Source organism: Silurus aristotelis, assembly GCF_946808225.1.
Source record: "Silurus aristotelis genome assembly, chromosome: 4".
In the NCBI taxonomy this organism is placed as follows: Eukaryota; Metazoa; Chordata; class Actinopteri; order Siluriformes; family Siluridae; genus Silurus; species Silurus aristotelis.
The window spans coordinates 29,155,570-29,180,917 of record NC_139577.1 but is presented as its reverse complement, the minus strand read 5'-3'; the positions used below and the strand labels follow the sequence as shown (position 1 = coordinate 29,180,917).

Here is a 25,348-nt window from a genome sequence, read left to right as displayed (position 1 = left end):
TCGTAGTATCTAGTGCACTATGTAGGGCGTGAATATCTACTAGGCAGAGGTCGGTGTAGTCTAACTATATAGGGCCGACATAACCATTTGGAAGGCATCCACGCGTATGTGACGCACGCGCAGAAAGTGCAATACTGTCCAATAAAAAGCGAAACTGATTTTGTTGGCCACAGGAGGGCGACAGTTCATCAACAATACGTGACACTTCTACAGACAGACAGACAGACAGACAGACAGACAGACAGACAGACAGACAGACAGACAGACAGACAGACAGACAGATAGATAGATAGATAGATAGATAGATAGATAGATAGAACTTTATTGTCATTGCATTGTACAGGTACACAGCAACGAAATGCAGTTAATTAAAATATGGGAACAATATTTATACAATATGAAAATAATACAACATTTTGCAGATTTAATAGGTACATCTGCTCATTCATATTGTACCTGATGCACAATACTGTTATTTGCACTACCATGCACTTACCTTATGCACTTTATGTACATTACTGAGAGGTGGAGAAAGTGGAGGAGTTCAGGTACCTGGGATCAACAGTGCAAAGTGATGGAGAGTGTGTTAGAGAAGGAGCTGGAGGTAGCAGAGCTGAAGATGTTAAGGTTTTTGTTGGGATTGATGAAGTTGGACAGAATTAGAAAAGAGTTTATTAGAGGGACAGCGCATGTAGGACGTTTTGGAGACAAGGTGAGGAAGGTGAGATTAAGATGGTTTGGATATGTGCAGAGGAGGGAAATGGGGTATATCGGTAGGAGAATGCTGAGGATGGAGCCACCAGGAATGAGGTAAAAAGGAAGACCAAAGAGGAGGTTTATGGATGAGGTGAGGGAAGACATGCAGTTGATTAGTGTGAAAGAGGCAGATGTAAAGGACAGGGAGGTATAGAGAAAGATGATCCGCTGTGGCGACCCCTAATGGGAGAAGCCGAAAAAAGAAGAAGAAGAAGACTGATCTGTCATATACTCTTTATTCCTATTTAATACTCGTACTCTCTATATTGTCTCACATTGTCTGTATTGTCTTGTATAGTCTGTTTTGTCTTGTCTGTTTTGTCTTGTATAGTCCAAGCTAAATGTATAGTGTTATTTATGTCTGTGGTTTTGGGAGTCATTAACAGCTGATTAATGCAGTAATCCAGGCAGCCAATCATGTGGCAGTCTCACACACACACATACACACACACACACACACACACACACACACACACACACACACACACACACACACACACACACACCACCATTACATTGCAAGGTTAAAGTTCTGCAGATTGTTGATAGTCCAGGCTGGCCAGAGGGCTACAATACTCAAATAATCACTTTTTACATCCACGATGAGCAGAAAAGTAACCTGAAAACCAGTTTCATTCCTATCAGTAAAGAACAGGATTTAAGAGTCTATAATGGGTGCAGATGCACAGAAACTCACATAATTGACACGTACACCGAATTCCTTTCTACATAATCAATAACAATAAAGTTATATTCGTATTTTGCCCCAGGGGAAGCAATTGTCCTACAGTGAAAAATTATGATAAATCATTTCTGGGTTTTTTTTCTGTATTTATGTGCTATCTGTATATAGATGCAAAAAATATTAATCATAAGTTAATTTTATTGGATAAATAGTAACTGTCCTAAATATCTATAAATAATAGTTAAAGACCATCACAAAAAGACCCATTATAAAGTCCATTACAAACCAATACCAGTTATAGATTAAAATAATTACCAAATGGTTCCCATTATGTAGAATGCACGTGGTAAAAACAAAATCATTATTATTAAACCAAATAAACTATTGAACTCAGTTCAAATCATTTGAATTCAGTTAATGGACATTGGTCAAATTATTCGATTAATTCTGGAGTGAGTTAGATGAAGTTGTGGAAAGTGTACATAGGAATAAAATATTAGTGATTGGGGCAGACCTTAATAGGTATGTTGGCCAAGGGAACAGAGGTGATGAGGAGGTATGGTAGGTATGGCTTTAAGGAGAGGAATGTGGAAGGGCAAATGGTGGTAGATTTTTGTAAAAGGATGGAAATGTCAGTGATAAATACTTATTTTAAGAAGAAGGAGGAGCATAGGGTGACGTATAAGAGTGGAAGAAGGTGCACACAGGTGTAGGAGATGCAACCTGAAGGAGTTTGGAGACTGTAAGGTGTTGGCAGGGGACAGTGTAGCTAGACAGCATTGAATAGTGGTCTGTAGGATGGTTTTGAAGGTGAAGAAGAGGAGGAGAGTGAGGATTAAAAGAAAAATAAGGTGGTGGAAGGCTATAGTGTGAGATTCAGGGAAGAGCTCAGACAGGGGCTCGGTGGTGGTGAAGAGGTGCTGGATGATTGGGCAACTACTGGAAATGTGTTGACTAGTGAGGAGAGTGTGTTGAGAAGGTGGAGTGAATATTTTGAGCAGCTGATGAATAAGGAAAATGAGAGAGAGAGAGAGACAGAGAGAGAGAGAAAGAGAGAGAGAGAGAGAGAGAGAGAGAGAGAGAGAGAGAGAGAGAGAGAGAGAGAGAGACAGAAGGTTGGTTGATGTGGAGATGGTGAGGCAGGAAGTGGATAGGATTAGTAAGGAGACTGGTTTAATGTGGCGGTAGGATTGCATCAAGGATCGACTCTGAGCCCTTTTCTGTTTGCAGTGTTGATGAACAGGTTGATGATGGGGTCAGACAGGAGTTTCCATGGACTGATGTTTGCAGGTGATATTGTGATTTGTGGTGAGAGTAGGGAGCATACATGTGTGTGAATGAGAGGGAGGGCAGTGGAGTGGTGCGGTTGCAGGGAAAAGAGGTGGAGAAGAGTGATATCAGGAGTGATTTGTGATAGAAGAGTATCTGCAAGAGTGAAAGGAAAAATTCATAGGACTGTGGTGAGACCTGCGATGTTGTATGGTTTAGAGACAGTGGCATTGAGTTAAAGACAGGAGGCAGAGCTGGAGGTAGCAGAGCTGAAGATGTTCAGGTTTTTGTTGGGAGTGATGAAGATGGACAGGATTACAAATGAGTTTATTAGAGGGGCAGCGCATGTAGGTTGTTTTGGAGACAAGGTGAGGGAGGCACGATTGAGATGGTTTTTGGATGTGATGAGGGAAGACATGCAGTTAGGTTGGTTGAGATGTAGAGGACAGCATGGTTTGAGAAAAGAAAAGAAAAGAAAAGAAAAGAAAAGAAAAGAAAAGAAAAGAAAAGAAATTGAAAAAAGAAAATAAATTTTCTTAAAAAGAAAAGAAAAAAAAAAAAAAGAAATTGTGGGCCTCATTAAAATTTCCATTAAAATCAGAATATTTCCAATTATAACCATTAAACATTTAATGAGGATTTTAATTGTGTTTTTTTATGGCTTATGATAAATATTCAACCCACAGAAAATGATTATGTCGTAACTCTTTCTTTTTCAAGAAGAATTAATATCTTAAGTGTTAATTTATATTCTTTATAATATACTACATAAGATGTATTTAATAACCTGTCTAGATGTGAATAGCCATTTGGTTTAGAATCTGTGTATCAAATAAATTCTAGTTTGGTTTTGAATGCAAGTTAAATACTCACCTCTTCAGTAAACACATAATCATTTGATGATTGATGACATTTATCAGTTCATTAACGTGGTTCAATGATAAGGTATGCAGCACATGTTCACCAGACTAGAGTAGACACTTTTCATATGAGCCTCAAGACTGCACTGCATCACTGTAGGAGGAACTCCTGAAAAATCCTTTATTCTCCTTCATCATCTTAGTTGGGATCCGAACTGACAGAGGTCATCAGTGCTCTCTCGCTCTCTCTCTCTCTCTCTCTCTCTCTCTCTCTCTCTCTCTCTCTCTCTCTCTCTCTTCTCTCTCTCTCTCTCTCTCTCTCTCTCTCTCTCTCTCTTTCTCTCTCTCTCTCTCTCTCTCTCTCTCTCTCTCTCTCTCTCTCTCTCTCTCTCTTACACTCACTCCCTCACTCACTTATGGACTCACAGAAAATATTTTTGCTTCATATCTCCCCTTTAGTGTTGAGAGTTTACACTGTGACCTTGACAGTGTGTGTGTGTGTGTGTGTGTGTGTGTGTGTGTGTGTGTCTGTGTTTGTGTGTGTGTGTCTGCATTTTAATGGGCATGTGACAACCAATACAATGACAGTCTGTAATGATTCCAATGAATTCCATATATCAATATAAGAAAGATACATACAACATTAAACATGTTGATTATAGAAAATAAAAATTCAGCTAAGACAGCCAGAATCACACAGGAAAACCACAATAACAAAATGTGTACCAGAAATCTTTAGACTATTTAAAAATATTGATTTACGAATATGCAGTATGAATGGATAAAAAGTATTTATATATGATATTATTTATAGCATTTGGCTCAGTTTTATAATCTTGAGTGTTTAGGGTATATGTGAAGGGGAACAAACTTGCAGCCAGGAGTATACCCAAGTATTTTAAAAGTACACATACAGTGAACACTTTATTTGAATTTAGACAACAATATATATAGGATATATATATTATATCGCCAGCATGCTTTTTTAATCCTGAGCTTTACTTCACATTTGGACCAATTTGGCATTATTTATTGTATACATAGTTTTTGGAGTTTTGGTTGAACCAATAAATATAATAACCAATCAAATATTTAGCAAAATTCAAGGTTATTTGTATAGCGCTTTTAACAATGGACATTGTCCCATAGCAGCTTTAAAGAATGAAATGGCTTACGAATATACATTTTAAATTGATAAATTAGCCCCGATACATTTACTGCTAAGGAGCAAACCAGTGGTGACAATGGCAAGGAAAAACTCCCTGAGGTCTGAGGAAGAAACCTTGAGAAGAAACAGACTCAAAAAGAGAACCCATCTTTATCTGGGTAACACAGAATGTCCATTCACAATATTTCCATCATTGTTGAGGTTATCAACTAGTCAAATAGACCTTATTAGTATAATAAATAATAAACTTGATAATAATGGGATGTGAATTTAACGAAGCAGTGCAGGCTTCGGTTTTTTGCATCCTCACAAATAACAATATAATAGACACCAATATTCAGAGTGACTTACAGAAGTGCTTTATCAATAAATACATCCTGAAACTGCTTCACTAGATCCATTCACTAGAGCATATCAGCACTATTAGTTAAAAAATACCCTGTTGTAGTGGTGGTTCATCCTTAGTAAGCACCTTCTCAGAAGCGGTAGTGGTTTCAGAGTCTATTTTGATCAAGGGGCAATTAAAGTTTCAGGCACCCAGGGGGCAAAGTAGGGTAAACAAATTGTCAATCACCATCTTTTCTTAACTTATGATTTATTTATTTTAAGTTTTAAAACACAAAGCAACCACAAACAGTTGTAGGTCCATTTCCTAGATCATATGTATAACCCCTTTACAGATCAATAGTTAAATTAGGGGCGTTTGAAGCCGGAGAGCTATCTGACAAATCAAAAAGCCGCATTGCTGGTAATTAGCATATTCACCGCCCCAGAGGGCGTGGCTTCGCGCCTCTGCTGCCGTGCGGCTGAAATCCTTCCATTGATATTCAGCACAGTGTCCTATATATGAAAGCATAAAACACACACACACACACACACACACACACACACACACACACACACAGACACACACAGACACACACACACACACACACACACACACACACACACACACACAGAGTGCAGTGTGCAACCCTGAGCATGATGTGAGACTGTGACAAAGGCAAGAGCAGGTAGGGTTATTATTTTTTCCTCCTTTTCCATGCATTTTTGGGGTCTCCTAATAATGAATGTATTGACAAGGTCATCCAGAGAACTGCTTCGAACAGTCCACTGAGCATTTCATCAATTTTTGTAGAAACATTGTCGCAATGAATGCACTGGTTTTGCAGGACGAGCAGGGCATATCTGTTTTAGTTGGTCTCATGATGCACTCATGATCCTAGGAAGTGACAGGTGATGCTTTTGGGTTTCAGTGCACCCCAAATCATTTGGTCTAAACAATTAACCAGTTCATTTTCCAACTTTAGTGCTTCCATGTGACCTGCATACAGGATCAGAGTGCCGGATCCAAATTTATCCAGCCTCAAATTAGTCCTGCCTTAGTTTCTGCTTGGGCTTGTTAAATGACACAGCGTTATAATTTCATAAATATTCCTGTTATAATGTAATTATCAACATGCATGAGATTTTTCCAGGATCACATAGTTCAGCACTGGATTGCACTGGCTCTATAATAAACTGGCTCTGGTTCTATTTATTTTATTTAGAAAGATGCACAGCCCCGATTTCATCACAGGATATTTCATGTTACAGTTTCAATATAAGACCCAGGCTCCACGATTTTATAACATTTCGGACAGATTTTTAGTCAGTCTATAAAGTGTCTTTGTGTGTGTGTGTGTGTGTGTGTGTGTGTGTGTGTCCTGTACCGTCCCCAGATTGCCTTTAAGTATCTGCATTATAAAAGTGGTGCATGAAATTGATTGCTCAGATCTTGCAGTTCCTTACCTTGTCTTTTTATTTTTTTATTTTTTATTTTTTTGATTCAGCATTAATCATGATGTTTTATTTTTCATGCACACTTTTTGGTCATCAGTTTTCCCAAAAGAACATTACAGCTATTACTAGAGCGTGCAATTTATTTCTGTATTTCCGCCAGAGGGTGAAAAAAAACATTGCATCAATCTATATGAGCTTGGTGCAGTTATGTTTATTATTTACATTCAGTCTGTATGCATCGTGCCAAGACATTGGGCAGGCTGCCAAAGTTTTGGGAATTACAGAATAAGAAGCTCTCTAATGGGAAGAATTAAATAACTACATGGACAACATGGTGTAGTGTGTCTCTAGTGAGGTGAAGTGTTTGGATTTGGTGTGTAAGATGGCAAAACACTTAATTATGCTGTAAGTGGCTTGTTTTACAGTCCCATTAATGCATTCATTTGTAAACTGGTTTAGTATTATAGTAATAAAAAATAAATAAATAAATAAATAAATAAAAACAACCTGACCGATATATACATCTGTCAGGTCTCCAGAGCTTTGGCTTGTATAAGATTGAGAGCAAAAGCAAAGAGGAATATCCCGATGCTATGCAATTCCTCTTGACATTCAATATATGATGTCAAATGTACTACATTCTTGCTAGCATAAGTATCATGGTATAACAATGACTTTATTGACGTGTCATGTCACTCAGGTCTAGCTTAAACCAAACTGGGACTGGGTTAGTATTGTAGTGCAGGTCATTAGAGACATGTTATTCGAGGTCACATAGTTCAGTCAGGGTTCTTTTTTGCACAATTCATACTTTCTAAAGGAGATGACTAATTATGACTGAATGATTAGACTACACTTATACACTTATATTAAATAATTCTTCTAAAAATACAGTAAATGAATCTCCTTTAGTTGGGCAGTTCTCATTTTGTCTTGTCAGGTCCTTGGTGAGTGTTTATATCTTCTCAAGTTATTATGACTATCAGTGCTGTTGCTTTGGGATCTGAAAAGCTGTAGAGAAGTTATTTACGTGTATTCACTCCTCAGCTTGTCCACCATTTGGCCTATTGCAGTATGTTATTTGAACCATAATTGGTGTGTGGTGTGTATGTGTGTGTCTGTGTGTGTTGCTAAACTTCGACATTGATTAAATAGTTACAATTGATCATCAACTGCAATTGCGTCTATTGTCCATTGGGGATGCCTGAAAACACAGAGTAATGACCCAGTAGGTTATAAATGTTAATTCCCTGATGTTTGAACTCTATTACTTTCTTAGATGTTTGTCTTCTTATTTAATATATTAATTCAGATATCAGGACATGATGCCACAGTGCAACAAATCCTTCATGGTTTTCTCTTTCTTAGCATTTTTCATAAAAAGGCTTATACGCTTAGGAAATGGCCCCTATGAAGAAACCACTAAAGTGTTTTACAAATCACAGAAGGTTCTAAGTATAAACAGAAACAACTATTTAAAGATTTCTCAAATTGCAAAAAAAGAGCTTCTCCATACATAAAAAGATAAAAACAATCAAATATTCTTTGATATAGAGATCATAATGAACATGACTATTTTATTATATATATGAGATTAGTATTATGTCTAAATTTTTTTGTCTAAATTCCATTCTTTCAGGATAGCCACTTTGATTTTGGACTAACAGCAAAGGAAGCAATAAAACTGGATTCACAATGGGAACTGTTCCTCACCCCAAAAGGACTGTTACTGTTCAAATGGTACCTCGACTATCTGGTACGGATACTTTGGGCAACAAGGATGCAAACACAATCTGTCTCCAAGACTCCAAGACAGGTTTAAACCTGACTGAGGATCATGCTTCTTCCCAAAACAACGAACCTAAACAGGATAATATGCAACATAAATCTGCAAATAAAGGGAAACCAACAGCCAACTCTCTTTCTTCTAATTGTGAGGATAATAGAAAACCTGATGCCCAGGAGCCTCATGCAAATGCCAAGACAGAAAACAGCAGTGTAAATTCAAAGTTGTCACCAACCATTTCTGCCAAAAGCAAGGATATATGTTCAAGCAACCCATCAGGTGTAGAAACAGTGTTGCAAGATGTTAAGGGAAGAAATGGCAGTCATGCTAAACAAAGAACCGAGGAACAGCAGAGCATGGTGAAACTACAGAGTAGGGCATTGTCATCTGAGGAACCCACAGCAGAAAGTCAAAGGCCATGTCACACATGTGATCCAAAGCTCACAGAATTACCTCCCAGTAACAGGAATGCCAACAAGGACACTTCCTATTTACATGAACTTCCAGAATCCAGTTGCACCATTAGTTCAGATGTAGAGCTGATCACCAGCATGGATGATACAAATCTACCACTCCCAGAATCTGCTAGGAAATTGCATGAAGGGACTTCCTCACAAGGCCTTACAACAGAGATTTCCAAATCAGTTCCTAAACCAGTAGATACCTCCCAGCCAACAAACAGCAATGATAAGCCTGAGACAAATCTTACTTCATTACAAGCAAGCAAAAAACAGTCCCCACTATTTAAAGAAAATGAGTCCTACCCCAAGTCGGAGTATGATGCAAAAGATGCCAAATCTCAATATACTGTCACAGTAAACAGCACTTGTCAACACTCCCCAGACATCTCAACTCACTCATTTCAGGCTGAGGTGACTGATGAGGCAATTCAAACACAAGAATTTGCTTCAGAGGATAATATAAAACACTGTAAGCTGTACTGTGAGGCCTCCACCATGACATCAGCAGCAGACAGTGGACCCTCACCTTGCAAACATCACCAGGATGTAGAGGTGCAGGCTGTAGCTTTGCTCTGCACTCGAGCTGTTGAAACAAGTCCTAGTCTTTTTCCATACCATCCCAAACGAGTATCTATTTGTCTTCAGATGGAAGAAATGGAGAGCCTTGCAATGGTATATCATAAGGACAATGCAGAGGTTCCGATTATGATGAAAACGTCTGGTACTTTATGTGGCCCATGTATCACCTCCTTGTCAGAGGGACTTCCTCAACCTGGACCCATTTCGGTGCTCACAGACGGTGTTTTACAGAATGAGACCAGGCTTGGTGCCAAGCCCAAGGAACCCGGGCCACCAATTTACAATGCACCGAAAGGATATTCGCCTCTTCAACCAGTTTATCAGATTAATATCGAGACATGCAATCAAAATAAGTTATCAAGTGAAGCCAATTGTCAGAGCTGCAAAGTAATCCCCATGCTTTCTGTTTCAAATACGTTGAAAGAAGATTCCAAAGGGAATGGCTTTGGTGATATATCAACCACAACAACTGATCAGGCCTGTCAAGATGTATGTGTAACAAGCTCTCAGTCAGAAAAAACAGCCAAGCCTCCTGTTGCTAAATCTCCTATTTCACAATCAAAGCCATCTTTACACCCAGTCAGTCATTGCACATTGGCTAATGAGACCAATACAAAGGCTTCTGTCCCAGCATCAAGCTCCACTTCAGAGGTCACAATAAAGACAGAGCAGCCGGTGTACAAATCCATAGCCAAGTCTGCGAAGCAAGCTTCCAAGTGTGAGTCGGAGCGGAATAAGAAGAAGAATGAGAAGGAAGCCAAGCCAACCAAAAAGAGCGTTCATGATGTGGTGTGGGATGAGCAGGGCATGACGTGGGAGGTGTACGGCGCTTCGCTGGATCCAGAGTCACTCGGTTTTGCTATCCAGAGTCATCTCCAGTGCAAAATCAAGGAACATGAGAAGAAGATCATATCTCAGACAGCACTCAGGAAATCCAAGTCAGGTGCAGCATCTGACTCACCGTCTGGCAAAAAGAGCAAGCGAAGGCAGGCTAACGTCTTCAGGTCCATGTTCGAAAACGTCAGACGGCCCAACTGTTGCGTACGTCCACCACCATCGGCAGTGCTGGAGTGAAGACTGTTCAGTAATCAAGGTCCAATGATTTCCTGGTACAGAATCTTCCTTGAGGTTTTCTAGTGCAAAGCATGACAGGACTATTCCCGGTTCATGATGCAGAGTGTGCAGCTTTAAAAAAAAAAATGGTGAGTGTGTAAGTGGAGGGAGCAAGCAGTATTATTAAAGAAAGTATTTTTAAAAGATTGAAAAAAATGCCAAGAGTAAAGTTCTAACAGCATATACAGTGAAATGGCAATAATGATAACTTATAATTATAATGAACATAAAGGAACATATTTAGTTATGCATGTGTATTGGTTGAGATGGCTGTCTATTAACCTCCCATTGTGGGATTTGCAGTTAAATATTGCACTGAATATCAGATGTAAGCTAACTACTGTTACTTTTTACAAACCTTGTGTGTTTGAATTTAAAACCTTATTGTACTCTGAGTTTGGTAACAATTATTTTGCATTTTCAGGGCTCAGTTGACCCCTATTATTTATGATATTCATTTTTATGAGTCTGTTTATTCCTTAAGCTTTGCAGCTCCAAATATGTTGATAATTAGTATTGATAAAGTGCAAGAAGAACAACAACAAAAAAAAAAAATCCAAAATCTGCTGTGCTTCTTGTCATTTGTATAGTAAATTGCCAGTGTGCCATAGATACCATATTCCGCAGCAATGTTACCCTGATTTTATATTAAAATCATCTTACCATTCACTCTCGGTTTACTCTGTTCTTCACTGCACAGTGCATTTTTACTTAAGTTTGATTATATATTTTGTGGTTATTTTGGATCTTATCTGCAGATACTTACCACGATGAGAAGGTCACCTTCATGGGGATGTGTATGTATAACCCTGAAGGCATTTCCGCCCAGACACTCTGTGTGTGACTGCATTAACTGTTGATGCATTGTATGACTTTTCTTATTTCATTGCTATGCCAAAACCGTAGCTATTTACTGATGTGACTGATGACGGCATTTCAGCTGCAGATGGAAGCCATATCATCATAAATCATATCACAAATCTATTTTTGAAGGTCTTTACCTCTATAGAGTGAGTGATATTAAATTTGGCAGAAAGGCTTTTCCCTTTCCCTCTCTTTTCCCTCTCTCTCTCTCTCTCTCTCTCTCTCTCTCTCTCTCTCTCTCTCTCTCTCTCTCTCTCTCTCTCTTTATCTCTCGCTTTCTTTAATATTCTTTCTCTCCATGCCACCACTCCTGTAGCTTTGTTCCCTTTCATTTCAACACATCTCCTCTCTTAATTAGCTCCTGTTTCAATATTTAATGTCCTTCCCATCGCTGGCACGGTATCATTGCAACTATAAGCGCTCTGATTAGATCTTCACCATAGGCCCCGTTTTAATTCTGGAAGCGATAGAGACTGGCGACGCAGCTCGTCAACTACTGAGCTCTTTGCAAAAATTCCAGCTGGCTTTTGTGATCTAGATTTCCATGATATGATATTTGAAACATGAAGCCCATAGGATGACTGTCTTTTAAGATAAGAACAGAAAAAAACATGAAAAGAAATGTTGCTGTATGTCTCTGTTTCATTTTCAAAGAGAATGACTAAAATGCTAACACTACAGCTACAGTTCAGGTTTGGATGATCTGAAAAGAGGGAACATTTATAAACACAATGACCATTATTTATCATAATTATCTGCTAATAAAAGTAAACGTCTCTTTATGTAGCACATTTGTTAATAACTAACAGATACTCTTTTGGGTCCCACTTCATGTGGCGTTTGGACATTGGACCTCTTTGAGTGTTTAAAGGCTCTGGCATGGAGAAGCCGATGTTGGATCTATGATGATCGCAAAAAAAGCTATTTTATGAGTTGCATAGTAGCTAACGGATCCATAATCTCAAATGACTGTATCAGACTATAGAAAGGACTTTACTCATAATCACACATTCCAGTGCTCATGTTAGTTCTTACTCTCCAGTGTTTTGTATTGTTTTATAGAATATAATCACACTCCTGATATCACCCAAATGAAGATGGGTTTCCCTTTTGAGTCTGGTTCCTCTCAAGGTTTCTTCCTCATAACATCTAGGGGAGTTTTTCCTTGCCACAGTCGCTATGGCTGCTCATCAGGGGTAAATACACATCATTCATCTTAACTCTTAAAATTCTGTAAAGCTGCTTTGAGGCAATGTCTGTTGTGAAAAGCGCTATAGAAATAAACTTGACTTGACTCTACTGGGAGGTGGTAAGTGAGTGGTTAAAGCATTTGACTCTAGATTAGAAGGTCACAGGTTTAAATCCCAGGACCACCAAGTTCACTAAGAGCTCATTATCTGAAGAATAAAACTCAATAGGGTATGCTGTGATATAAAATGAATCAGTGACTGGATAGTGTAATACAACCTGACACCAAGCAAGGTTCCTGTTAAGTTTAGAAGATTAAAATATTATTATCTAATAACAGCATGTCCCACAGTGTTTGATTCTGCTTACTCCACAACAATTCAACTGTTGCAATTTAGAGTATTGTTTAATTGTACTATCACTAAGACAACATCCTGAAGAATCTCCAGCTCTACTTTTGACTGTTAAAATACACTGAAACAGCAGAACTATTTCTCCTTTATTAAATAACATATTTTGGAATAACTATTGTTCTATTCTGTATATATAAAATATGTATATATTTTTATACAGTGCCTGTATAGAGTTTATGCTGTGAGAACTATTTTCTGCAGCTATTTTTACCTGAATGGATAGAGAAAGAGAAGAACAATAATAGTCTGGCTGGTATGATGCAGGCTGCAGTTTTAATGCATTGTGAGAACGCTGACCACACACATCAGTCAACGTCCAGTGAGCTTTTATAGATTACCGAATCCCAATGCTCCGAAATACTCACTCCTCAATGATTGTTTTCCTCAAAAAAATCCCTTCCCCGAAATTCAGAAGCAGGATGAAAGCGAGTCTATAGACAGATTGGGGTCATTATTCTTTCAGCGTGATATATTGCACCTAATTTACTTAGTTGAGCTGAGTTGTTTGGGAGGAGAATTACTTCACAGTATAGCAATCCTGGTAGTAGGAGCACTGCAGGGAAGTATATGCTGATGTAAGGATCAACTCTGAACCGCACACCGGCTTTTGCACTATTGTAAACCGTATGCTTTTCTTGTACATGTGGTTTTAATTGCTTAAATTTACACACGTTTGAAAGCATTTAGAGGGTGAACTCAGCATAATTATTTTTTTTTTTACATCTAAAATGCACCAGTTGTTTCAGAGACACACCAAGGCAGAAAACTGAGCAGCATTCATTATTTTTTGCATTTATTTGTATATATACTGCATGCTGTTTAATACACAAAATGTAACCCTTCCTGCTTTTGACCAAAGCCAACTAGATCCTTTGTCTTAATTCCAGTGGTCTTCCACAGAATTCATTCTTTTAGGCAATGCCATCAGTTTTGGTGATTGCAGATAGAATCTATCTGGAGCTTAGATGGCCAGCTGTTTACTCACATTTCAATTTGTTGCATACGCATACTGCATGCTACTGTTGTAATATAACCTAGTTTTAGTCACCAACCACCTTCTGCCAAGCTTTTGAAAGGCTTAAAGAAACCACACAGACAATAACCCTAAGTTCAGTATGGAATTTGGGTCCCTTGAGTTGTGAGGTGAACAAACTGTAGGACTCATATTTACCTCAGATACTGTGGCTTAAAAATTCCAGGTGTCATGTCATTCTCTATTCTTTAGGTCAATGTTCTAAATCCTGCTGTAAATATCTTGTAAATATTCAAGAAATTGTTTAGAAATGCATTAAAAATAGTAATATTCCCTGGGGTTTATATATCTCATAAAAACTAACAATTAATTACCCACATAGTGGGAATGTTTTGCCTTAATGCAAAGATCTGATATACAGTATAGCTTGTAGGACAATTTATATATTATTTATATTTGGAAAACCAATCACTAGAAACTATGGTGCATACTAATGTCATGTTTTGAAGCGGGAATAAGTTCAGATAAAGTTTAATAAAGTGCCAAGTACAAAATAATACAATAACACATAACAAAGACACCAAGAACATACAAAATATGGAAGACAAATGTGTGACACAGAGTGCTGTGAAAGGTGAGACTTGTGGGATTTAAAATATGCTAATTGAAGATGACAAGGAAAAGGCGAGAGTGATTAGTGATGTGACAGTCATATGATTGGAATAAATGTGTACATCTTTATATATGGAAAAACCTTCTATTATAAAAGAAAAAAAAAGAACACCCACTTTTGCTGAAAAAAAATCAAATACAGATAATGCTATTGCTTTGTATCTGTACTATGTGGTGTCACTGTATCCTTTTTATGGAGCTTGTTGAATTTTGCCATTTTTTTTGACAGCAGTTTTTCCACTTGCATGTATTAGCTGTACAATAATGAAATGTATGTGTATATTTGTGTCTGTTTCCAAAACCTTTCACAAACCTGTTATCTTTTATTCCTAAACCTTACATCTAGAATGCTGTCCTTTTTTTTTTCCTCATGAACTGCCCTGCGGTATCTACCCACATATAGTATAACGGTACACACGCATGGTAAAATCTCTCTGCAGCACAAGGTCACCTTCCCCTGGCTTCATTAGAGACTGCTTTATTACCACTGACAGATGCATTCATAAATCACTGGTCCCGCAGTGGCTAGAGCTGCAACATAAACCTTAATGTTCCTTTCATTTGCTCTTTCTTCTCTGTTTCTTCTTATAACTTGCTAATTATCTATATGCAGCTGGATGTACTTCTGCTCCTATTCTTTTCAAATGATATCATTTAACCTACAATTTTGCCTTCTTTGTGTGTTCACTGAACACCTGCGGTTAAAGGGACCGGATCAAGTGAAGGACATTTCACTGTGTTGTTTTGTATTGTGGAGTCTGGTTGACACCTTAAGCTCCAAATATGCTAAATGTACAGTATATGGTTATAGATTTCTCTCTGTTTACAACTGTTGAGTTTTCATCTGTGCAGCCTTAAATTTGACAAATGGCTTACATCATGATGAGATTGAAAGGAATTTTCCCCAGTGAAGAGCTCTGAAATTCTTCTTGTATGCTAGTAGCAGAGCGACAACAAAAGAGATTGCACTTGGGATGAAATACGTCTCATTTGGCACCATCTTGAGATTTGCTTTAATATCTCACTCTTAAATCACGTTGGAGCTGTGGTCTATAATGCTGTGAGTAAATCTGTGTATACGCCTTTATATGTGAGGTGGGCTTGGGAAAACCTGTCAGGTGTGACTGTGGCTGAATAGGGCAAGCAGCCACAAATAAAAAAACATATTTGATTTGGGTAAAAAAAAAAAAATCCTGCCTGTACCAACCTATGACATCCCTCCAGTTAAAAAACAATAAATATAGATTATTTCACCAAAATGACATTGCAAGGTTTACACTGGATAAAAAGTATTGGGACACTAGACTTCTCCAGCCACATGTGGTTTTTTCCCCAAAACCTTTTCTTTAATGACCTTTAAAAAATGTTGTTTATCACAAATTTGAAGGTACACAGTTGTATAGGATCTTTTAAGATTCAGTAACATTACATTTCACTTAAACTAGGAGACCCAAACCTGTTCTAGCATCACTCCAGCTCTATGAAAATATAGTTTAATAGTTTGGCATGGAATATCTTGAGTGGCCTGCTATAGAGCTCTGACCTCAACCCTATTAAACACCTTTCGGATTAATTGGAGCGCTGGCTGCACCCCAGGCCTCCTCACATCACCTACATCAGTACTTGAATTACTAATGCCCTTTTGACTGAATGAACACAGATCTCCACAAGCACACTCCAAAATCCAGAGGAACATCTTCCTACAAGAGTGGAGGTTATAATAATAACCAAAGGGGACTAAATGTGGAGTGGGATGTTCAAAAAAACATTTCAAGTCAAGTCAAGAATCTTTTATTGTAATTTCAACCATATACATATAGCTGACGTGAACAGTGAACGTGATGTACACAATGAAATGAGATGTTTTGCTAGGACCCTGGTGCTACATAAACCAACATAGAGCTACATCACACAACATGGAGCTACATAACAGGACACAGAGCTAAGGACTCAAGTAAGTTGTCTTCGCCACATAAATTGCATCGTGTGCAAATCAGTGCAAACAGTGCAGACAAAAGACAGTGCAAACAGACAACACAAGACAGTGTAGGACAGATGCACAAAACACAAAATAGCGCCGCCTGTAAACCTACTGTATAATGTGTTGTATAATACGCCGTGCAAAAGAGAACTGTATACAATAATGTACTTGCAAATGAAAACAAAATGTAAACACACGAGCTTGTGCAAAACAGCAGCAGTCACGTAGATGTGCAAAACAGCATGTGAACTGTTATATAGTTATAATAAAATTATAATATAAATAGGTGGTGCTGAAGACATGGGTGTGTGTGAATCGATGGGTGTGTGTCACTTCATCACTTACGAATGGTATGGTCAGGTGTAAACAAATCTTTGTCCTTATAGTGTATTTCTAAAACAGCCCCAATAAAAAGGATAAGAATTTTTGGTCAAGATTTTGTTTTTCATGGAGACTGCGGGTTGATTATTAAATTAATACTTATTATCAATAATGACATTTTAATACTTTGTATTAAGTTGTTCAGTAAAAAAAACAAAAAAAAACTAAACAAAACATAGTTCTTGAAGAAATTTCGAATACTCTTACACTGTATTTAGTGGGATTTCATTAAACAGTGAATGTCAGGATTTTGTTCTCTTTTGTACATAAAGAAATCATGTTAATTTAGTGTCAAAATTTCAGTATTTTTACAGAGATTCATAAACCAAAGTTGGCGCATGGTGACTTTTGATTTGGCCTATCATGCCATATACTGTAACACATGGAAAATATGGGGGAAAATGCCATTGCCACAAATCTTAGTTTCTAATTTAACAAAATTTTTGCTGCAAAAATGTGAATTGAATATAAATGTAGAGAATATAAATACAACATGGTGGGGGTGCAGTTACGGCTTTGTGACACTCAATGCACAGCTAATTAAGGAGGCATCGAGGCAGTGGCACGCACACAAAAGGAAAATGTTTACTGTTTACTTCAATATTTCATTATGAAACAAAACAGCTTCAGCTTTCACAAAGTATGGTGGTGAGAACATTAAATTTTATGCAACATTTACATTTGGCCCTTAATCAATAGATTTTTGGCTTTTCATATGAAAAGTTTGGACACCTCTGGTATAGAGGGAAATTTTAGAATGTTCAATATGTATTTCTTAGGCTTTATAGGGAATCCCATCTCAAAGCCATGACTTCACTTTAGCAACATTTACAAGAGCATGGTTTTGCAATTAGTCAGAAATTAAAATTCTGCTCACTCTAGCAGTATGACAGACTGGTGGCTTCTGCTCACACTTCATTTCATGCTGAGACACTGCCTGTACTTTCGCTCACTTGTTTCCCTTGATTAAATCCTGACAATATGGCTATCTATTTGTGGTGCTGTGTAGCAGTAACCCTAATCAAAGAGTAAGCTAGTGCTAATGATGCTGCACAGACTCTTGACATACCATGATAAATAAGGCTAAACCTAAACCTCAATATATATCGGATACCGGATTTATGTCACTACTGCAACTGTAGCATTGGTTCATATTTTGTTATTTAACATTTTGATGCTAATCAAATTTTTTTATTAAGCATATCAACGGATATCTATCATTAAAGAATATTGTATGCTAACCACATAAATAATAAATGAAGATAAACAACACACAAATGTCTGCATCCCCAACATCTTACTTTCTGTTAGCTTACACAATTGCTTTCACAATTTCATCATTTACCTTGGCATAACGCAAAAGTAATCGCTACCACAAGCGAACATGTTTTTTCACTACTCTTGTCTTTTACATTGCTTTTATTGGGGTCCAAATTGTATTCACATTCGTTCTAAATGGCTGTGTTAGTTTTCAGATGTCTTCTGTTTCACCATACCAAGTGGTCAAACATTGGTTTATCTGTAGCTACAACTCTGAAATGACCCCTTTTTTTTTATTAAAAAGAGAATTGCTTCCAAACACATGATCTCAAATGTACACTATATGAACAAGTTTGTGGACACTTTACTATTAGACTGGTATTTGCATCCCATTCCACATTCAGTCCCTATTTGCTGTTATAATAACCTCCAGTGTTCCACTCGATTTTGTAGTGTGCTTGTGAAGATTTGTGCTCATTTAGCCACAATGGCAAAGAAAAGTCAGATACTGATGTAGGTGAGGTGAGGTGAGGAGGTCAGGAGTGCAGAACCATCAAATTTATGATTACATTTTGGGAAGAACCAAATATGATTGAAGAATTAAGGTGTCCCAATACTTTTGTTTATATAGTATAGGTATTTTGGGTCAGATTGTTTTGCATACTACAACTACAGTTAATAGCTACAAAATCTGATAACATTTTTACATTTGTCCCAAATGCTGAAGAATTAGTTTGAACTTTTGAGGATTTATTGCAAATAATATACATTGGTTACTCTGTTAGCCAATTTATTTATTTTTTTTTCTTTCAGTACCAACATTTAATGTGTGCTTTTTTTGGATTCATAGCATATCATCAGGCAGGAATAGCTCCAAAGGAAGAGCAGTTCTCATAAAGTATAAAAACATTTTCGTAGCTATACAAGCTGCTTGAGCTCTATATCTTTTGTCATGCTGTAATGCAAACGCTCACTAACTAATTACTCGTTCTCTACTCTTACGAAAGTCTGTTTTTTTCTGCAAAAGCAAAGAAGTTTACACAGGAATGATAATTATATCTATGCTATCAGTGTGACCAAATAACAACACACATATTATTGTTCGAGTAACTCTCATATATAGTTATTTCATTCGCCATGCAAACTGGGCGCCTAGAACTATCACACAAGGCACCTCAGATAAAACCATGGTCAAGGCCTCTTGGGGAACAAGTGTAAGGTGACAGTGTAATCTTACTGATAGCAGTTAATAACAGGTTCCATGTCTTTATGAGACCTGCAAACAGCCCTTGTTCTGCTCTGCTATTATCATAATGAGATAGTGAAGTGCCTTTTACTGCAAGCTGGCTGCATGACTGCACTATTATATCGTTCTAATGCTTACCTTTATAACCAAATCAGATTTCACAGGTGCTTTAAAAAACCTCCTTGGGTAGGTTAAAATATCAAACAAATGCAGCGACTCGATTAAATAATATGCATTGTTTGGTGTTTTGAGTAAAAGTTAATTTTTATGCCTGATATCAGAGATAGGAAAACATTATATAATGCATTGCTGGGTTCATTCAGGCTTTCAACCAAAATACAAACCTGATCTGTTTAATAGTTTAGTTTGAACCACACTAAAAAAATTAAATATACAGTTCTCTCATCACTCTTCTTTGTGTCATTTGGACTTGTACACAAGGTATGTGTTTTTAGTTCAGTTCAATTTATTTTTATTTGTATAGCACTTTTAACAATGGACATTGTCACAAAGCAGCTTTACAGAGATACAGTTGTATAAAAGAATGTATAGTTTATGTAAAGGAAAGTTTAGTGCCTATAAGTGTGTTCCTTATATCTTTAAGTTTATCCCTAATGAGCGAGCCAGTAGCAAGACTGGCAAGGAAAAACTTCCGGACATATTATGTGGAAGAAACCTAAAGTGGAACCAAACTCAAAAGGGAACACATCCTAATCTAAATGGCACGGAATATTCATCCATTACAGGTTAATTATTGTGTAGGTGTGCAGTGATGTCCCCTTTTTTCACCTGTTTTTCCAGAACATGACAAGCTGCTTTTCATTTCTTTTTTTTTTCTTTTTTTTTTGCAGTATTAGCTCCAAGAGAGTATAATGACTCCAGTAATAACAGCAGGGGCGTAGCCATCATTTCAAAAGTGGGGAGCAAGAAATGTGTAGTGTTACCTGTTTTTTTTTCCTCCACTAAAAAAGTGAGGGGGACGAATTAACTTTTTTATAAAAAGTGCGGGGGACATGTCTACGCCCCTGAATAACAGAGACACTTGTGTAGTGAAATGCTTGCAACTTTTTTACTCACAATTCTTGTAATGTTAATAATTAAAAAAAATATTAAACAAATTTTCCTCACAGAAAACCATATGAACAATAAGCAATAATAACCTTTTCATTGTTATATAACCACCAGTGGGGGACTGCAAGGGTTTTTTTACTTTGTTAATTTATTTTTTAAATATCTTTACTTTAAAGGAGTATTTTCATGTTGGGACACCTCTACTTCCCTACATCCTAGTGTGTAATATCGTACTTTCTGCTCCATCACGTTACTGAAAAACACACCTTTCCTTGTTACTTTGAAGTGTGTACATATATTGCGCTAAATGAGAAGCTTTTATGAGATCGCACGTCTCTAGTAAGAGTGTGTATGGAGTAAGAGATCTCTCACTGTGTGTCTGTAACATTAAAATAAACTCTCCTTATAAGAGAGATGTGCAGGAGAATGAAACATTGAATTGCATGAAATATTTGAATATAGTTCTCATAGATAAGTACTTGAACATGTTAATACTTAAATACATTCAAAAGCCAATTTCTATTGTACTTTTACTCGAGTAGAAATGTAAAAGGAGTGCTTAGATCTTTTTTTCCTGGAGTGACTGCAGACAAAAGCAGTAAGATTAATTGTATAGGTATTTATGACTGTCATTCTTGTTGTTATAAGCCTATTTCTCTGGTTGGACTTGATTTAATCCTATCCAGTGTACTCACAAAACAATTGTGTGCATGAAAGTCATTTTAAATGCAATGGCAGCTTTAAATGAAATAAGTGAAAATGTATAATATAGATATTGTATGTATTACACAATGTGGTTGAGATTTAAATAGTGGGATTATGTTTGTTAATCTGTTCTGAATCTTTCCTGAGGGGTTTTGCAGGATGATTATTTATTTATGTATTTATTTATAGATTTTACATGTAAAATGGGGTCTCTGGCTGCAAACTCTTAAATTTCCCCTGCCATATACAATATGATTTCATTTGAGAATTTTAAATTTTTGTTAATGATTAGATATTTAGATCATTAAATGGTACACGATGTGAACAAAAGTTTGTGCACACCAGACTATGAGACTGGTTTTTGCTTTTTGAAGATCCACATTTAGTAACCATCTGCTGTTATACTAAACTCGATTTTTCTGGGAAGATATTGCACTAGATTTTTAGTGTGGTTGTAAAGATGTTAACTCAGATTGCAACAACTATTCGACTGTAAATTGCATGCTAAACTCACACACTGCTATTAACGCAAAGCTCCAGAACTGATCGTTACAAGCGATCACTATCACAAGCAGAAGATTTTCCAATGCAGCCTGCCAGCATACTAGAGAACAAAGTGCAGCCTTACAAAGTTCAGCAATGAGCAGCATTTATAAACATGGGGTAGTTATCTAGGAAAGCAGCATTACTGCGGCTGTGTTCATCCACCCGAAGACAACTCGTGGGTGGAACAGCAAGAAGAGCAAGATGCCGTTGAGGAGTGGTCTGACCTCGCTGGAGAAGAGCCTCATTTTCTTGTTCGTGGCAATGACTGCAGCTTCCATCGGCCTGGTTGCGGTTTACGTCAGCTCCAGTAGTGCAGAAGGAGAAGGTGAACTATTCAAAACATCATATTGTGATAATTAATACAAAAATGTATTGCCAATCCTGATGATGGAAATGAAAAGTGTCAGCCAAATGAAAAACACACAAAATGTTCATAAATTACTTCAGCTAAACGTATGATAAAAAAAAGAATTGACAAACTTATTTTGTAAATTATTTATCTTTATAACACATATGGTTGAAAAAATTACATCAATCCTAATAAAGCACAGAATAAAAAAATCTCCAGTGCAATAAGATCCATAGATCCGTACAATAAGAGTAGAACCAACAATGCCAATGATACAGATAAAGGTTTATAGACACCTGGCCATAAGATTGAAATGTGTTTTTCCTCCCATTCCCCATTTAGTTCCCATGTGTTGTTATAATAACTTCCACTCTTATGGGAAGATGTTCCAATATATTTGGCAGTGTGCTTGTGGAGATTTGTTCTCATTCAGCCAAAATGGTTTTAGTAAAGTCAGGTACTGATGTAGGTGAGGTGAGGAGGCCTGGAGTGCAGTCAGTGTTCACATTCATCCCAAAGATGTTCAGTAAAGTTCAGGTCAGAGCTCTATAGCAGGTCACTCACACACTGTCATGCTGCAACAGTTTTGAGTCTCCAAGTTCAATTGAATATTGACTATTGTGTCCAACTTTGTGTTAACAGTTCATTATAAATTGAAAAATTATGCTGCATTCTTTCTATTACTGTATATATAATAATACAAACTAGATTTTACAGCTCACGGGTCCCCAATTTGAACCTTAACCCAGGTTCTGTGTAACACATTTTATGTTAGCCACTTGTTTGTGTGGGTTTACTTTGGGTTTCCCGATACACCAACCCCCACCTTTCACCCCTCATTTAATACATGGCAAAACAAATAAATCAAACCAAGTAATAAGAATTGTGAGTAATCCTGTCTACTGCTTGCTAGCTCCATTAGCTCCAGGGACAACTGATCAATTGTCTCATTTAGAAAAATAATTTAATGACCTGAGTTAGATATTACTGTAGTGCTGCACTTTAGCTCCCTTCAGCAAGCCTTAACTGAATTACAAAGGCCTGAAGCCATATATTAAATGGGTTTTGGCTTAATGTACACTAATCTATGTTAGCAGGGCTGGCATTCGACTTATACTGTTAAAATGCAAAAATCTGAATAGATTTAGATTTAATATCATGAGGTGAATAGAATAGAATAGAATAGAATAGAATAGAATAGAATAGAATAGAATAGAATAGAAATACAATGTGTAAGGAACAATTTGATACACTGTCATATGTATATTTTATATAGTTATAGAGTGTGTTTTTACCTTGGCAGAACCCTCACCAGAATCTGTTCCAGAGATTATTCATAGACAACAAACCCTAATTAGTTCGGATTTTAGTGATCATTGTGCAAAAGTAGGCTATAATATTACAACTTATTATGTTCATTTTCATGTATAAAGCACCAACCAAGTTATGTAACTGTAAAAAGGGGGTGGAGTCTACATGAATAAATGTTAATACAATCAGTAATAAAACAACAGACGTCAAGGATCTAACTGATATCTTTTGCAGTGATTTTTTTCTCGTGATATACACTACAATGTACAATTTCAACTTACAAATTTTGCTTAAAATTGATTAACTTCACAACATAAAATGTTGTTTCTGTCTGCTTGTATACTTGAGTGTGTGACAATTAGATGTAAGGCTACTTTTAATATTCAGAAGAAGAGTACTTGGATATGATCCAGATTTATTAAAATTTGCTACCTTATTATTGTACTTGCGTTAAAGGCCCTATAGACATTGACAATGCAAGTAATTTTTGAAAATAGTATAGTACAGGATGATTTCTAATGTGACACTCTATCCAACCAAAATTAATTTATCTTTGCTTTTAAAATAGCTTTAACAAACTTACATTCACCATAGGCCAACATCAGTAAACAAATTACATTTTTCTCTTTCACCTTTATAAAAGCAGAGACCTTTATTTTAACAGTATTTGACAGTATGTTTTGCAGATTCCATTCCCTCTATTACTGCAGCCCCCAAAAATCAACATTATATCTTTTTAGTAGATTGTTTTTACCTTTAGTACCAAAAAAAAAATCATTATTATCTATCTTATTGATGACAAGTCAAGATGTAATGAGTTCCGTAGTAGCCTACAGTCATTTTTCTTTTGTAATATTCTGCTTGTAAAGCAGTTTTGGCCATGAAGCAATTTTAGGAGAGAGTGTTTTACCTCCTCTTGAATGCTAATGAGAATTCTATAGGCAACAGTATCAAGAGAAAACCTAGGAATGTGAGGGAAAACATCTTGAGGGTACCTGGATGCTCATCCTCCACTGGTCAACGTGTAAAAATTAGATTACAGTAGAGCTCATTCTGAGATCTCACGGATGTTAGTTGAAACCTTACCTAATAGCATGCATTGATACTGGTTCTGGTATTAGGTATTGCTGTGACATAATGCTCTTTAACTCATATGTATACATACTCTACAATAAAACCTAAAATACCAACCTATAATACCAGGTTATACTTCTGTTTGACAAGAATCTAGGGTATGCTGTTGTGCTATGAAAAAACAACCCGAAATGACCACGATCTAATGTGTAACTGTAAATGAAAACAAATAAAAGCATTTAAGCAAAATATCAAGAGAAATCCAGCATTTCTCTGCAATACAAGTGATCAGTTAATTATCAAAGAGTGTGATCATTAAAAATGAGCAAAGGAATCATGAATGCGATGTTGACCTCTTTGAGAGCATGTCAGTTCTGCGAGCACTGAGCACTCAGATATGTGTGCTTCATTCAGAAACTACACAACATTACACAAGAGTCAAAGTGAAATTCTAAAAAAATTTTAAAGACGACTCTCACTAAATCTGCTCGGCATGCTCAAGGTCAGCTCACTCTGTACCAACACCAGGAACTTATTTGTGGCATTACACAACAGAAAACATGAGGAACAAATCTAAATATAAAGTTTCATGATTCCCTGATTAATGGTAAGAACATTACTCCTTTTGGTCTCAAAATCAGAATACTTCAAAAACCTGTATTTGGTCTGTAAATAAATGGTATCGATGCCTCTTAATATATGACAAAAGGCTGTTGCTCAGGAATCAATGCCATTCTTTCAGCTCTGTCACACACTTATTATCACTTCAAGGTTCCAATAACATCTTTCTTGTGAGAAACAAAAACATCGCCTCACACCCCCCCGAGGGTGAGTTGCAGTAAGAACATTTTGGAG

General features: G+C 36.9%; 3 protein-coding genes across 6 annotated transcripts in view; all 3 read left to right on the top strand.

Moving 5' to 3' along the window:
- Positions 1–11,128, top strand: part of gprin3b (GPRIN family member 3b) — an 11,436-nt gene extending 308 nt beyond the window's left edge. Inside the window, exons 1-2 of one of the 2 annotated variants that reach the window (XM_083538716.1) lie at positions 5,595–5,751; positions 8,160–11,128. In XM_083538716.1, the coding sequence (XP_083394842.1) occupies positions 8,216–10,420 (2,205 nt within the window). In that variant the 5' untranslated portion in view covers positions 5,595–5,751; positions 8,160–8,215 and the 3' untranslated portion in view covers positions 10,421–11,128. Of the gene's footprint in view, positions 1–5,594; positions 5,752–8,159 lie in introns of those variants that run through there. The other variant, XM_083538717.1, reaches the window with a different exon arrangement.
- inpp4b (inositol polyphosphate-4-phosphatase type II B) overlaps positions 1–25,348 on the top strand; it is a 765,675-nt gene that overhangs the window by 428,556 nt on the left and 311,771 nt on the right. The window lies entirely within an intron of this gene.
- Positions 21,795–25,348, top strand: part of LOC310724496 (ovochymase-2) — a 45,856-nt gene continuing 42,302 nt past the window's right edge. Inside the window, exon 1 of one of the 2 annotated variants that reach the window (XM_083538581.1) lies at positions 21,795–22,084. In XM_083538581.1, the coding sequence (XP_083394707.1) occupies positions 21,961–22,084 (124 nt within the window). In that variant the 5' untranslated portion in view covers positions 21,795–21,960. The remainder of the gene's footprint in view (positions 22,085–25,348) is intronic. The other variant, XM_083538580.1, reaches the window with a different exon arrangement.